This window comes from Argiope bruennichi, chromosome 8 (genome assembly GCF_947563725.1).
Source record: "Argiope bruennichi chromosome 8, qqArgBrue1.1, whole genome shotgun sequence".
Taxonomy (NCBI): domain Eukaryota; kingdom Metazoa; phylum Arthropoda; class Arachnida; order Araneae; family Araneidae; genus Argiope; species Argiope bruennichi.
Genome location: NC_079158.1, coordinates 12,248,908 through 12,262,521, shown reverse-complemented (window position 1 = coordinate 12,262,521; position 13,614 = coordinate 12,248,908). Strand labels below are relative to the sequence as shown.

Below are 13,614 nucleotides of genomic sequence, written 5' to 3'. Positions count from 1 at the left end.
TTTCATCTGAACTCTCGTAGTTAGTGCTAATTTGTATTTAAACAGCGGGGCAGATTTCTTTAGGACGGATTTTGCTTATAATCTGGCAAAAATTTAAAAATCTGATTTAAAAACTGTAGTTCAAATTCACCCGTCTGTATCAAAGTATTTTTGAATTGTCTTTCACAGACGAACAAACTTGGTGTTATTCATAATCGGGGTGGTCAAAATCTCGAATTTGAATTTTTCGACGATTACAGTACTTCATATGTTAGAACGCAAGAATGGACATGGAGTCGCAATTAAAAAAAAAATCAACACTTCTACCAAGCACATGCAGCAAACTCATTTAGTAATATACTTAGTATGATTTTGTCAATAAATAGCATTAGCAATTGAATATATTGTAATTTTAGGAGACAATTTTATGTAAGCTGCTTAAAATATAACATTCAGCATCTATGCTTACAAGTTGAGAGGAAGTATAAATTGTAAATTAAGAAAAATAATATTTCAGTTTACTTACATTTGTAAAAGTCCCGTATAGGCGTAACGCATCTCGGATCCAGCGTTACCCTTGTTGCAAATGAATAGAACCAGCAGATAACTACGGAAGTCGGCCTTCATTGCGTTTTGGCATTAGTCGATTCTTGCATAGCAAGTTTTCTAAAATCCCTGCCTTTGTTTTTGGATTTTCTCGACTCACCAAGTATCCAGGCAATAGCAGATGAGATGGCAGATTCAATAATCTGAAAAGAACGGAAATACATCAGTGAAACGCGTTTAAACTGTTCACAATTTAAAGACATAGAAAATGACACGATCCTTAAAGTGATCTCGGTTTATAAAACCATTCACAGTGATTTATTTTGCTAATCAGATGATGCAACTTATTTGGGGCATTTTAATTTCTATGAAAAGGGCATTTGGGTAGTGAAGCGTTTAAGTGATTTGCCTTTTAAGTTTATATTTTTACTTAATTGCAGATTAAAAATTAAAAGTTCAGTAATTCATGCACGAGTTAATCATCGTTTGCGACACTTTTAATAAAGAATTAAAAGACAGCATACTGGTGTTGAGCTGATTCTAAATCAGTCAGCTTTTTTTTATGGGGAACGAATGCTTGACGAAACATGCCGAAGAGTCTTCAAGAAATTCCCCAATATAGGTGTTAACCTCTTGCCCTAGCATTAAAATTATGAACAATTGTTAAGGCCATGACCACGAATTTTTAATTGAGGTCCGCATATGACCGTTTTGTACTTCAATATTATAGTGAACCGAGAATTTAAGGATTTTTTGACGATCAAAATTAAAATTGCTAGAAACTTTTTGTACGAAAATGACATGCCAGATTTCATCTTACTAAAATGTTGAGTTTTTATCGCATGCATAGAGGCAGATATACTAACTGACAGTCAACTCATTGACTGATTAGTCTCAAGATTTGGCACATATAATTTAGATGTTAAAATTGTACCAAATATCAAGCGTCTACTTTTTTTATGCTTCAAAGCTATTGTGTTGCACTCTGACAGATGTTCTGTGAATGGTTTTGATCCAAAATTTAATCGAGATCTTAAAACCTTGAGCGACGTTTCATTGTTGTAGCTCAACGCGTTTCGATTATGGCCAAATACAGACATCTCTAAAGACAGTTTCGAAACTCGGAGGACTGAAACATGACAATTCATCAAAAGCTCGAGTTCGAATTTTAGCGATTATAATAAGCTATTTGAAATGGCATGATAAATTAAAACCCATCAAAATGCAAAGCATAACTAATTAGATGCGACATAATACAATCATTCGACTCCCCTAGATGAAATTTCATTAAAGAATGAAATTTTTCAGGAACAAATAGCAACAGATAATTGCAACGTGTAAAATTTTGAAATGTGAACTCCACAAAAAATTTCTACATAAATAATTGAGTAATCAACTAAGTCAGCAGTATTTCCCCCTTGTAACCATACGTTGCATTTTCGACATCAGAGTGGCTCGTTTTGGTCCGTTTATCTTCAAAGAATAACACTAGGCTTGAATATATAATCTTTGAATTCAACGCATTAGAAAAGCTACTAAACTCGCATTATAGTCTTAGGCGAATTTTTAAAGTAAAAACAATATCTGCAGCATTCCAGCTTCGGATGCCTAAAGGATCGCGACTTGCAATGCAATTCTCAATGACGAATACAGGCGCTTTCAGGTTGGAGAGTATTGCAGACTAACCACCAATTTATTTGCTGGGAATATTGCTTTCGTTTTATGTTGAACCTCGTAAATACAACTTAACGCTCATGATTCTCTCCTCAACTGAAACATGTTCTTAATGAAGCATAATTCCATGACATCGTTTAAATGTTTATTAAGTTTCTCAAAATTAAGTTTCCGAGTATTCTATATCAAATTTCAAGTTATATTTTAAGGTAATGTAATTACAGTTTGTTTCAGGATTAGCAGAAGCGTTTTTCCTGAAGCTTTCAGAAATGGAAGGAAGTCATGCGATTTCTATTTGATGAAACAATACAAAGGGTTTGAATATCATTAAAATAATGTAATGCAAGAAAAATTAATAGTCGTTTTAAAAATTATCAAAATTCAGAAAAATTGTATAGCAATAAGATTTCCTTAGACGATTTTTTTAAATTTTAAAAAGACGCAGAAAATAAATTTTTGCTTCAATGTTTCAGGAAATAATGACCCAAGAAAATTCAAGTTCCATTTAGTATGCAATTAAAGTTTCATAAAATAGCTTAGAGATAAACATTGTCATCTTATAAAGTATACCTGTGAAGAAATTGATAGTTTTAATGGCTGTCCTGTAAATTTACGGCACAAATATGTACACTTCCTTTTTAAGTACAGATTTCAAAGTTCAAGAGAAAATCAGCCGAAATAGAAAAAAAAGTAACAAATAAACAGTTAGAATTGAAATATATTTTGAGAGATTAGAAGTTATTAAAAAATTGGTCTGAATATGTTTGAATTCGATTTTTCAAATTCTCGTAATTCTATAGATTCAGAATTCATAGTGTAGGGATAAAATGCAGTTAGAAAGTTACTGTTTTGCATTTGCGAACTAAATATTGCACATACTGATCTAGTCATAAATGTTTTAAACTTGAAGGTTGTAACCCAAATGGACAAGCAAATTGTTTGTCGGGATATGTCGTTGAAACTTTTAATTGATAAATTTCTTATTCGAATCTCAATTAAAAATTCTTTAACAATTAAACAATTGTTATAAGCCAATAATTGGAGCTTAATCCACATATTTCGCTTAAATAAGAAGAGTAAATCCTCAAAAGACGTCCAAAAAGTGTCGAAAAGGAGATTAAATTAATTTTCAGAACAATGGTTCACAATTACCAATTTGGCATTCAATAAAATTGCGTAATGAAACGTTACAAACTCGGATACATATTATACGCTGACTGAGAATGCATATTCCATAGATAACTAACTACAGAAACATCAAAAACTAGCGTCAAACATTATTCACTTTCATTTGTACCAAAATACTTGCAGGGTTATGAAAAAATTGACCTCTCAGAAAAATTAGGTTGCAAAAACATGAAAATTTTCAGAATGGCGATAATCTATAATTATCAGTTTATAACCTAAAGCAAAGTATCAGAAAACATCCGCAACATACTAAATATTTACTGAATATAATAAACAACTTATACAGAAGCACGAGAAAAATTACCTTATTCAGATTAACAGGAGTCTGTCTCAATCCTCAGGCAGTCGAGGTTGCCCTTCTCCGACTCAGAATTCCGAGGAAGTGAGATATCACTATACCAAAAATCTTTGCAAATTATAATCTACTTCACTTCAAATCAATGGACTAGAGCATAACTCCTTAAGCTATGGGTCCAGGTTCTAATCGTGATTGTTTGAAAACGTTTTATGCAATTCAAATTTATTCAGCCTTTGCAATATGGATTTTTTTTATTTATTAAGTTACAATAAATAACTCCATTTAATTCTAAGAATTTCATTCCAGTTTTACAAATAAGCACAATAAACTATATTTCTTTTTAAAGTCTTTTACTGCAGATCAGTTATTTGTTTTTGTTTTCAATTTCCTTGATTATGAATACACTTGAGGACGCCAATAATATGAACTCAAATGAGGCTACATTTGTAAAAGGTATTTGAAGCCCTGGTAAAGAACTCCAGGATAGAATAATATTCTATTATTATGTTAATGACTTTTTAGAATTTAAGAAAGAATTTTGAAATCAACAACAACAACAAAAAGATGAGTTAAATACTAAATTGTAATAACAAATAAATACTAAATACTTAATAACACAAATCGCAATCCAGATGGCAATTTTAAACAACTGAACTTGAGATTATGCACTCTCTACCAAAAAATATTTGGACACCAATGTAAATGAGATTATCTGCGGTCATGACGACGTCACATCTTCTGTACTTAAATATCGTGTAGGATCCAGCAATGGCATTAGCCACGAAGTTCAGCTCTCTCTGACTTTGAGAAAGGAGTAATTTTTGGATATCGTTGAAATAGTAGATCCTTAAAAGGCATATATAGTAAGTTAAACATTTCAAAATCGTCATTAGTTTTTGTGGTTTGGAAGTGGAAGTGGAAGTGGACGGTGAGTGGTGGTTGTCCGAATGCGTTTCCTCTTAATTGAGTGTTCTGATGGGTTGTAGATTGTGCCAAATCGATGGCGTACAGACTCGAGGAGTTCCAAAAAGTATCTGGGACTATTTATTTTATAAACAACAAACGCGAGGAAACTCATTTGCTTGGTTTCCATGGCCTGTTGCCACCCATAAGCTTTCGAATACAAAACCAAACCAACTCTGCTGCAAGGCACGTCAGAATTGTATCCTAGTTTAGTGGAACTAGTTAATGCCATGGCTTGGTATGATGAGATGAACCGATTGGACTAGCCAGATCAGAGTTGAATCCTATAGAAATTCTCTCGGAAGAGTTGGATCGCTGAATTAAGGAGTGCAGAAACCGTCTAAAATTGGTGAATGGACGCGCATATCTCCTCCGATCCGAGTGAAAGAAAATGCCCCTGCTTACTATGCGAATATTTGTGGAAAGCATACCCAAAAGTGTTGACCTATAATTGCTTCAGGTGGAGGCTATACCAACAATTGAATAAGAATAAATTGTTTTTATCACAAGTGTCCAGTTACTTATTGGTAGTGTATCTTAACGGAGAATTAAACTCTAATATTCTTTTGCGTCTCTTGTACTTTCCTGCTGGGAAACTGAGATTCTCTCCCCCAGTCCCACTACCATGCCATTATGGCACCTAAACTATTTTTATGGATGCCTGGTAATAGCGGCACCAATACTTAAAAAAAATTAGTTATTAACCATAGGTTAGTGGTAAATTCTCAAGTTGGGAATTGGAGTGGGTTATTCCCATGACATACGGTATCTAAATTATCTTATGGATTCTTAACAAATGTGGTACCAATAAAAAGAAATTGCTTATGAGCTATAGGTTAGTGGCAAAAATCCTCAATTAGAATTGGAGTGGACTAGTTAACATCAAATTAAAACGTTGAAATAACCTTGTTTAATGAAATTTGACTATGTCAAATTTAGTAGCCCTAGAATAAACAATCCATGCAGAATTATTGCATGATTTTTAATTCTGCGAATCGCATTTCCTAGTTGCTACTAGCAGATAGTATGCCAGTCTATAAACATCATCCAGTGGGAATAGTTACCCAAAACTGTTTGGCATATTCTGAAGCAGAGAATGCCTTGAATGGCATTGGATTGGTAATAATTGCACTTTTGAATTGCATAATTGCATTTTACTGAATCTATTGTGTGATCCTTGGTGATGAATCCCTGGCTTGGAGTTAATAGTACCCGAAAAGGGAATTTGTGTTTGGCGTCTCTATCCTAACCGATTCAAATCAAAATTTGACTTAGAAATATAATTATAGTCGTAAATTAACGAAATTTAGTACGTGGTCTTAAGTTATTGTGTCATTGGTTTACATACTTCAGAAAGCAGATCGGCAGGTTCTTTTTCTATTCCTGAGTCAAATATTATCTGTCTAGCTCTCTTCGGTTTGCAGTTAGCGGTCACTTTATATTCGAACACCCAGACGGATAGACTTCTTCTGAATGTACTTAAAATTTTAGAGGAATTTATAAATTTGGTATAAAGTCAATATACCAAATTTCGTCCATCTAGCTCAACTTGTTTTGGTTCTTTTTTAACAGAAAGGTGTTTTCGAAAAATTTATTTTTCGAACTTAGTGGAATATTGAGATAAAAACGTGCAATTTTTCGAAATTTCGAATCTTGTTTGAATTTTTTGACAGTTACAGTATGTTCCCTATAGTTCGTATACGAGCAAGTAAGAATATATTCTGTGCTTTGTAATTATCTTGTAACAATATTCAACTTTTTAAATTTAAATTTCATTTAATTAAATTAATAATCAAGGTCTAAAAATATTATAATATGGGGAATATGCAAAGAGGCCAAATTTATAACTCTATAGTATAAGAAAAATGAATTAAAATTCATTACAAATACGAAAAAAAGTTAAAAAATTTTAAACAAATACAAATAAGAAATTGTGTTTTAGAAAGTACTAACGGTAAAAGAAATGGCTCTAAACACGTTTAAGCTTGATTTTATTTTCGTTGGAAGTAAGAAATTTCAATCATGAACATTATTAATAAATTTTTTCGCATTGCAATAAGTGTTTTTTAATCACAATTAAAAAATCTTATAAAGTGAAATAGTCATATTGCAGAGCAACGAGAAAATAAAAATTGTACTTTATACAAACTTAAGTGTTTAACACTAGGCTTACGGAAGAGCGTCATTTTGACAAGTTTCAAATATTATAGGAAAAATTTCAAAGTTCGCATTTCTATTTTATCTCTTGCAGTAACTTTTATCTGTTGAACGAGGTAAATATACGTTGGTATCTATTTTCTTCAAACGTGTTGAAATATTATAATTCTTTATGGGTATACCGATATTTACGAATGTGTGTCAATTTGACGCGATCGTAAACCTAGTGTTAAAAGACAATAACAAGGAAACCGGGAAACAATATATTATAATGAGACAAAGTTGGGAGTCGACATAGTATACCAAATAGCGCGCAAATATACCATCAAGGTAGCATCTTTTGGATGGTCTCTCAAGCTGGCTTTCAACTTTTGAGATTTAGTGGCAATAAATGCATAGATCTCATAAAAGTATACTACATCAAAACTATTCTAAAGGATTTTCTATTTCAGTTGTCCAATTAACTTGCAGACGGAAATAAAAAAATATGAAAGTATAGATTATAATCTTCCTAGTATTTCGCAAGAAAGCAAGGGTAATCAAATTGGCTTTTGTAAAAGAAACAGAAGCAATAACGCTTATAAGATATGTGAAAAGATTGTTTGCGGAAAGTGTACAAACACAATTGAGTATTTTTGTAAAAGATGCGCGAAATGAATGTATAATATTAAAATAATGTGTGCTTAAATTTTTAAATAAAAATTTTCTATAAATCTCATATTTTTTATTTTATTTTTTGCTTAAATAAAGTAAAATTATATTGCCTTCTAAGTGGTTTTTTTCCTTTAAATATATGTAGTCATACACACATTTAATTGACGCATGTTGTAGAGATAGGTATATAAGAAATGTCCGCAAACATAGTGTTAAGGAATATTTCATTGAATTTTTTTTTTATTTTACAAAATTTTAGAATTCTAGCACATCAGGAAAAAAAATCTATTTTTAAATTTCATCCTTGTAAATATAAAACAAATCAAACTAAATTTTAAAAAAAAGTCCCTGGCCGCAGTTTCCAATATAATAACTCGAGGCAGATATGGAAGAGTGGTTTCTCTCGTACTGTCATCTATGCTCGGTAACAAAGGTATGTCCGTATCCATCTCTCATATAAAATTATGAACCTTGGACGGGCCAAAAGTGCGTATATTTTTTTATTTTAGTGTTCCGTATAAGAGTTTTGTACTTTTTACTTTCTCACAAAATAAAGTTTTATAATTGTCGAAAAAAAATTCAAACTCGGAATTTTTTTTGAATTTCCATGTTTCTAACCCCCGAGTACGAAAAACACATTTTTTTGGCACAATGTCTGTCTATCCACAAACACGATGATTTAAAAGCGCTCTGAGCTAGACGGCTGAAATTTGATATATGGAATTATGACTATGATATATGGTATTGTGATGTGAAGATTTCTATCAAATTTTGAACGACATCCATCAAATGGAAAGTCTGTCTAGCTGTAAGAGAATCAAGTGAACTCAATATCTACAAAACGCAAAGAACTATGTAAATAAAATTTGATATACAGATTTAGAATCTAAAATGCAGACAGATACTTATTATATTTTGAATTCAAACTGTCAGACCGTTGACTGCCCGTCTGTCTGTATTTTCGCGTACATGTAAATGCCATAACTCGCAAAGTTCAATGACTTAAATCCATGAAATTGGATATATTATCTTGTGACTACAACTTTGGTTTTGTGTCACACTTTGGAATCAATCGGCTGCCAAAGAGACGGCCAAAATACATGGTAAAAATGGAAATAAAATGAAAACTACATGACTAAATGAAATGGTCATAAAATGAAAACTACATGACTAAATGAAATGGTCATAAAATGAAAACTACATGACTAAATGAAATGGTCATAAAATGAAAACTACATGACTAAATGAAATGGTCATAAAATGAAAACTACATGACCAAATGTTATCAAACTTGGTAATACACTGCTCAAAACAATTAAAGGATATTGTAAGCCGTGTATAAAATAATGGTATAAGCAATTTTTTTAATAAAATGGAAGAAGAGAGTCACAAATGCAATTTTTTATTTTCAAACTTCGCAGTATGCAAATATTGAGTCTGACGTCGAAGACGACACTTTAGCGGCAGCGAATTTGATTTGGCTTTCAACTTAATGTAAGACAAAGCGGAAAAGAATGATCGACATTCGGTAAGCGCGTTGTTTCGATGAGTGCGATGTCTCAACGAAGCCATTTAACCGAATCAGAAGCTTAGAGAGTTGTTGGCCGGTTAGAGGGGGGGGGGAGGCAAACACAAGCCGAAGTAACAAAAGCCACTGGAGTTTCACGAAGTGTGATTTCCATGATCTGGAACCGCTTTTTGGAGACTGGAAATGCAGACCGAAGATCAGGACAAGAGCGTAGACGTTCAACAATGCCCAGAGAAGACCTTTATTTAATGCTAACGGCTCGGAGATACCGAAATATGAATGCCACCCTTGAACAACACCTTCGTTCGGCAACTGGTATCTCAGTTTTGGCACAAACTGTCCGAAACCGCCTTCACTCTGTAGATATGTATGCTCGCCGACCAATGGTGTGTGTCACGTTAACAGCAAGGCACCGTTGTGTCCGTAGGGAGTGGGCAACAGAGCATATGAGCTGAAGGAGAAATGAATGGCGCAATATTCTTTTCTCTGACGAGTCCTGTCGTTTTGTTTATCCTGATAATAGGCGTATTTTCATCTGGTGAGAACGTGGCATTAGAAACAATCCTGCGTTCGTGCACGATTTCTGAAACAAATAGTTTTAAAGGATGTTTTACTTTTCAAGCAAACAGCATGTTTTATACTCGGATTTTACATACCAATAAAATTTTGTTTGGTTTGACAGTATAATAAAATAGCTGCTGGAAGGTCAAAAAAGCGATACTCGCTTCTTTTACCTTTCAAGAACTGTTTTATTATACTCTCGAACCAAACGATGCTTAAAACGCCTTGTGACAGCAGCACATTAGTGTTTATATTTACATAAAATGATATCTTGCTATTATAACTTTGTATCTTCTTTTTTATAAAGATGGCGGATAAGATATAGTTTTCAACCCTAAAACATCCTATCATAATCAAAGTAGAATATTTTTGTGAAACATGCCATCGAGTTGCAAATATGACACAAATTAAACAAGGTAACAAATGATCAATGGTTTCAATATTTTACAGAAATATTCAAAAGTATTTCTCCCGTTCCGAAATTATGCAGATTGAAAAAAATAGAAAGATCAATGTCGGTGACATTTACTATTACGATTTGTTGATTCAATTACTCTAAAGAAATACACTAATCCTCTAAAACATAATCATTTAGAATACGTGTACTTCCATTCACATAAGATGATCTCTTCCAGGGAAAAGTGCAATTTGACTGAACTATTTAAACTGCAAATATTTATGAAGAATTTAATTCTTAAGTTTTAAAATACACTTTTAATTATTTTTAAGTAATCATACTTAATGCTAATAATGCTATTAATAATTCTTATTATATTATTATTTAAATAATTTCCATTTTTTTGAATTACATGTTTTAGGTTTTCACTGTGAAAAGATTATTCTTATACAAACAATTTTTATAAATATAGTTGTGTTTGATATCTTAAACAATCTAAATCTTATATATCTTAAATAGATAACTTAAATAATTTTGATTTCCTCAGTATATTTTATATAAAATTGAACCTGCAATAAAATCCTAAAATTTAATCACATTTTATTCACATTGCTTGGGATTTTTTTTTTTTTTTTTTTTTTTTTGTGTGGATTCCTAAATTTAATATTTTCAGAAGCGTTGCTTTCCTTTCGAAATCTTAACCAAACTTTAACCTTCTGGCTTCCAATTAGTCTCAAACGGCTCGCCATTCAAATATCAACATAGCGGCCGAAATGCCATTAGTGAATTTCCTTCCTCTTTCTAAAAAAGGGTCTTATCTTTTTGACAACTGTTACCTAGAGATGCATAATCCACGATTTTTTGAATAACAAATAATTTTGCTATTGCTGTTTTTAAATATTTGTTCCAAATATCTGTTATTTCAATCATATTATTAATTAAAAATTACTACTTAATATTAAATATAAAATTTATTAATTGTAATTAATACTTAATTTACTAATTTAAGTAACGTGTGATTGAATTAATTTATCTATTTCAGATTACTTCTTAAATTTAATATTTTTTCAAAACTATATAGTTAATTTCTTTATTGGAGTAAACCATTTTATGAAAAATTTGAATTAAATATATATGTCATTTCTTTAAATTGTTTACTTTAGTTCTATATTCTACCAATAGATGGCGCCAGCAGTAAACGGAATGTATGCAAAGTCAAGTCACGAGCAATTAAAAAGGATTTGTATGGAATAGTGCATCATCAAATGCAAATATTGGAAAGTCAAGGTTACTCTCATGAGGTAGAGCGGCGACTTCACACTCTCTAGTGAAGTCACCGCTCCGATAAATTTCAGTGATACGATAATTCCAATAACCGACCCGTTCATTTTTCAATCCATTCACAGATTTCTCCTTTTCTTTTTTGTTCGAGAGCTTCCAATGGACAGATCTCATCGATTGTTACTTTCCAGTGAAGTCACCGCTCTGATAAATTTCAGTGATAGATTGTTACTTTCTATCGTGATCCAAAACCTATAATCGAAATATCAACAGTAAGATCGTATCAAGGATTGGAATCACACCCCTCTTTGAAAAGTATTGATCACTGGTATTTGTGACTTTATGATATTGGTTACGTAATAACAGCTAGTAAAATATTCGTCATCCCTACTGTTACCTCCCAATCCTGTCACTGTTGATTGATTCTTTTAGAAATGTTCGAGGGCTAATGCTTAATTTACATTGCATAAGCAATCGAATGCTGGATTCTTGCTAACTATTAAAATCTTTTACTAAAATACATGGATATTAGAAAGTTTCAATTCAAGAAATAATTAATGCTTGTTGATACTGATGAATCCGATTTGGATTTTATAAATGGAGATAGTAGATGTGACACATCGAATTATTTTCCAGATGAAAATCCTTCTACTTTGCTAGAAAGAGATTCTGATATGGATGAAGATATTAAAATTTGCAGAAACAATGATAATTGAATGTAAATCAAATATGATAGAAAATCAAAACACATCTATTCCAAAATTTGATCAGTTCTCAGTCTCATTCCATAATTTCTCAATAGGTTCGTCAGCTCTCCGATGTTTAAAACTGTATTTGATTGAAAAATCTATGAATACAAGCGACTGAAAATGAGCAATTATGCAGAATAATGTGCGATGTTTCAAGGATCTAAAGATGTCTTGGAAATAAATACCGTGGATAAAAAGAATCCCAATCCTAGGATTTTATGATATAGAAAATACATATTTTGTTAACATTAAATATTTTGAAAGCATACCAAGAGCTGCCGCTTAAAAATATTTTTTTGGAGAAACTGTCAAGATAAACTTACATAAAATATTTAATAGCCAATTTTAGCAACTGTTAGTTTCGGTGAGCCAGCTGGTCGCCATAGGCGGCTAATATAAAAATATAATTGGCCCGAAAACCCTCGAGATACAATGCTTCATCGCAAACGAAAAGTTATTCATTGAAAATCAAACTAATTTTTTTCTGCTGATTCGATTGAATAACTGCTTATCTTAAAGATTGTTTTTCTGAATTAGTGATTAAAAATAAATCCATGAAGAAGTATTATGCTTCCTAAATTATCTCTCAGAAATTAATGCGCTGCAATTAATTTCGAAAAATTTATTATTAGTTCTTTGATGTTCAAATTTCTTTTCCCAGATGACGCTGTCATCACCAAAGATTTTACTCTTGTTCTCATTTGCAAAGGAACTGAAATGAAATAAATTAAACAACGTTGTGCGCATAAACGTTGCTCGGTTCTCGTGCGAGCAGCGCATTTTGTTGTGGCGGAAACTCGAAACAGACGCGCCGGCTTTGATCGCAAGTATGGCCGAAAACGGAGACATAGAAAATGATGTTGAGAAACAGAATGATAATTGGATTGAAATGGAACGGAAACCTTCCATTACAGATCCCAAACATTCTCGTTTTCAAGTAGCAAAAGTTGATTTTGCTTCTGATACTCCGAAATATAAATATGCGAATAATTCTGATGAGGCTGAAAGACAGCCTTTGACAGATATGTCAAATAATGTTGATTGTGATCGTTCATATGATACTCACAATGTTCGAAGTTTGAGACATTATACAAGAGAAGCTCTTCCTCGAGCTGACCATTACAGAAATGTCATGTCAGTTCACGGCCAACTTAATCGTCCAACCTTAGATGAACTTTTAGATCCGTCCGTCACCATGTCGCCTGATCACAAGGTAAGTTTTCGAATAATTTTTATTAAAATTGAAGAAAGTAAGCAAATTATACTCTAAGTATAATCGTAATGTTTTATTTACAGAACTAAATTTCTTAATTTTCGATTGAAAAGAACGCATGTAAAAGGAAAAACTTCAGAAAAGTTTTAAAACATAGTTAGAATAGTTTTTTTTAAAAATTAAAATTGACATGAGAGTCGTATGCAGCCCAAAACAATCTGATTTATTGAAACTTTTTTTTTTTAAAGAACTGTTAAAATTTTTGTGCTTTGTTTCTAAGATACTGGATTAAAAGAATTTTCTTTTTATTAAATGTTGAGTAAATGGTGTAATCATCCATGAGTACAAATTTACAAATGTAATGTGTTGATTTTTAATACAAAAATTAAAACAAAAAGCTTTAAAAGAAATTATAGCAATGATCAT

General features: G+C 31.9%; 2 protein-coding genes across 4 annotated transcripts in view; one reads left to right on the top strand and one right to left on the bottom strand.

Moving 5' to 3' along the window:
- Positions 1–3,809, bottom strand: part of LOC129981643 (rhythmically expressed gene 2 protein-like) — a 37,170-nt gene extending 33,361 nt beyond the window's left edge. For all 3 annotated transcript variants that reach the window (XR_008785335.1, XR_008785336.1, XM_056092567.1), the window contains exons 1-2: positions 3,692–3,809; positions 506–728 (exon numbers count right to left, since the gene is read on the bottom strand). The gene's annotated coding sequence lies outside the window, so the exon portion shown is untranslated. The remainder of the gene's footprint in view (positions 1–505; positions 729–3,691) is intronic.
- Positions 3,810–12,725: 8,916 nt separating this feature from the next.
- Positions 12,726–13,614, top strand: part of LOC129981015 (solute carrier family 12 member 3-like) — a 97,378-nt gene continuing 96,489 nt past the window's right edge. The window contains exon 1 of the mRNA XM_056091612.1: positions 12,726–13,188. Coding sequence (XP_055947587.1) covers positions 12,805–13,188 — 384 coding nt within the window. The 5' untranslated portion in view covers positions 12,726–12,804. The remainder of the gene's footprint in view (positions 13,189–13,614) is intronic.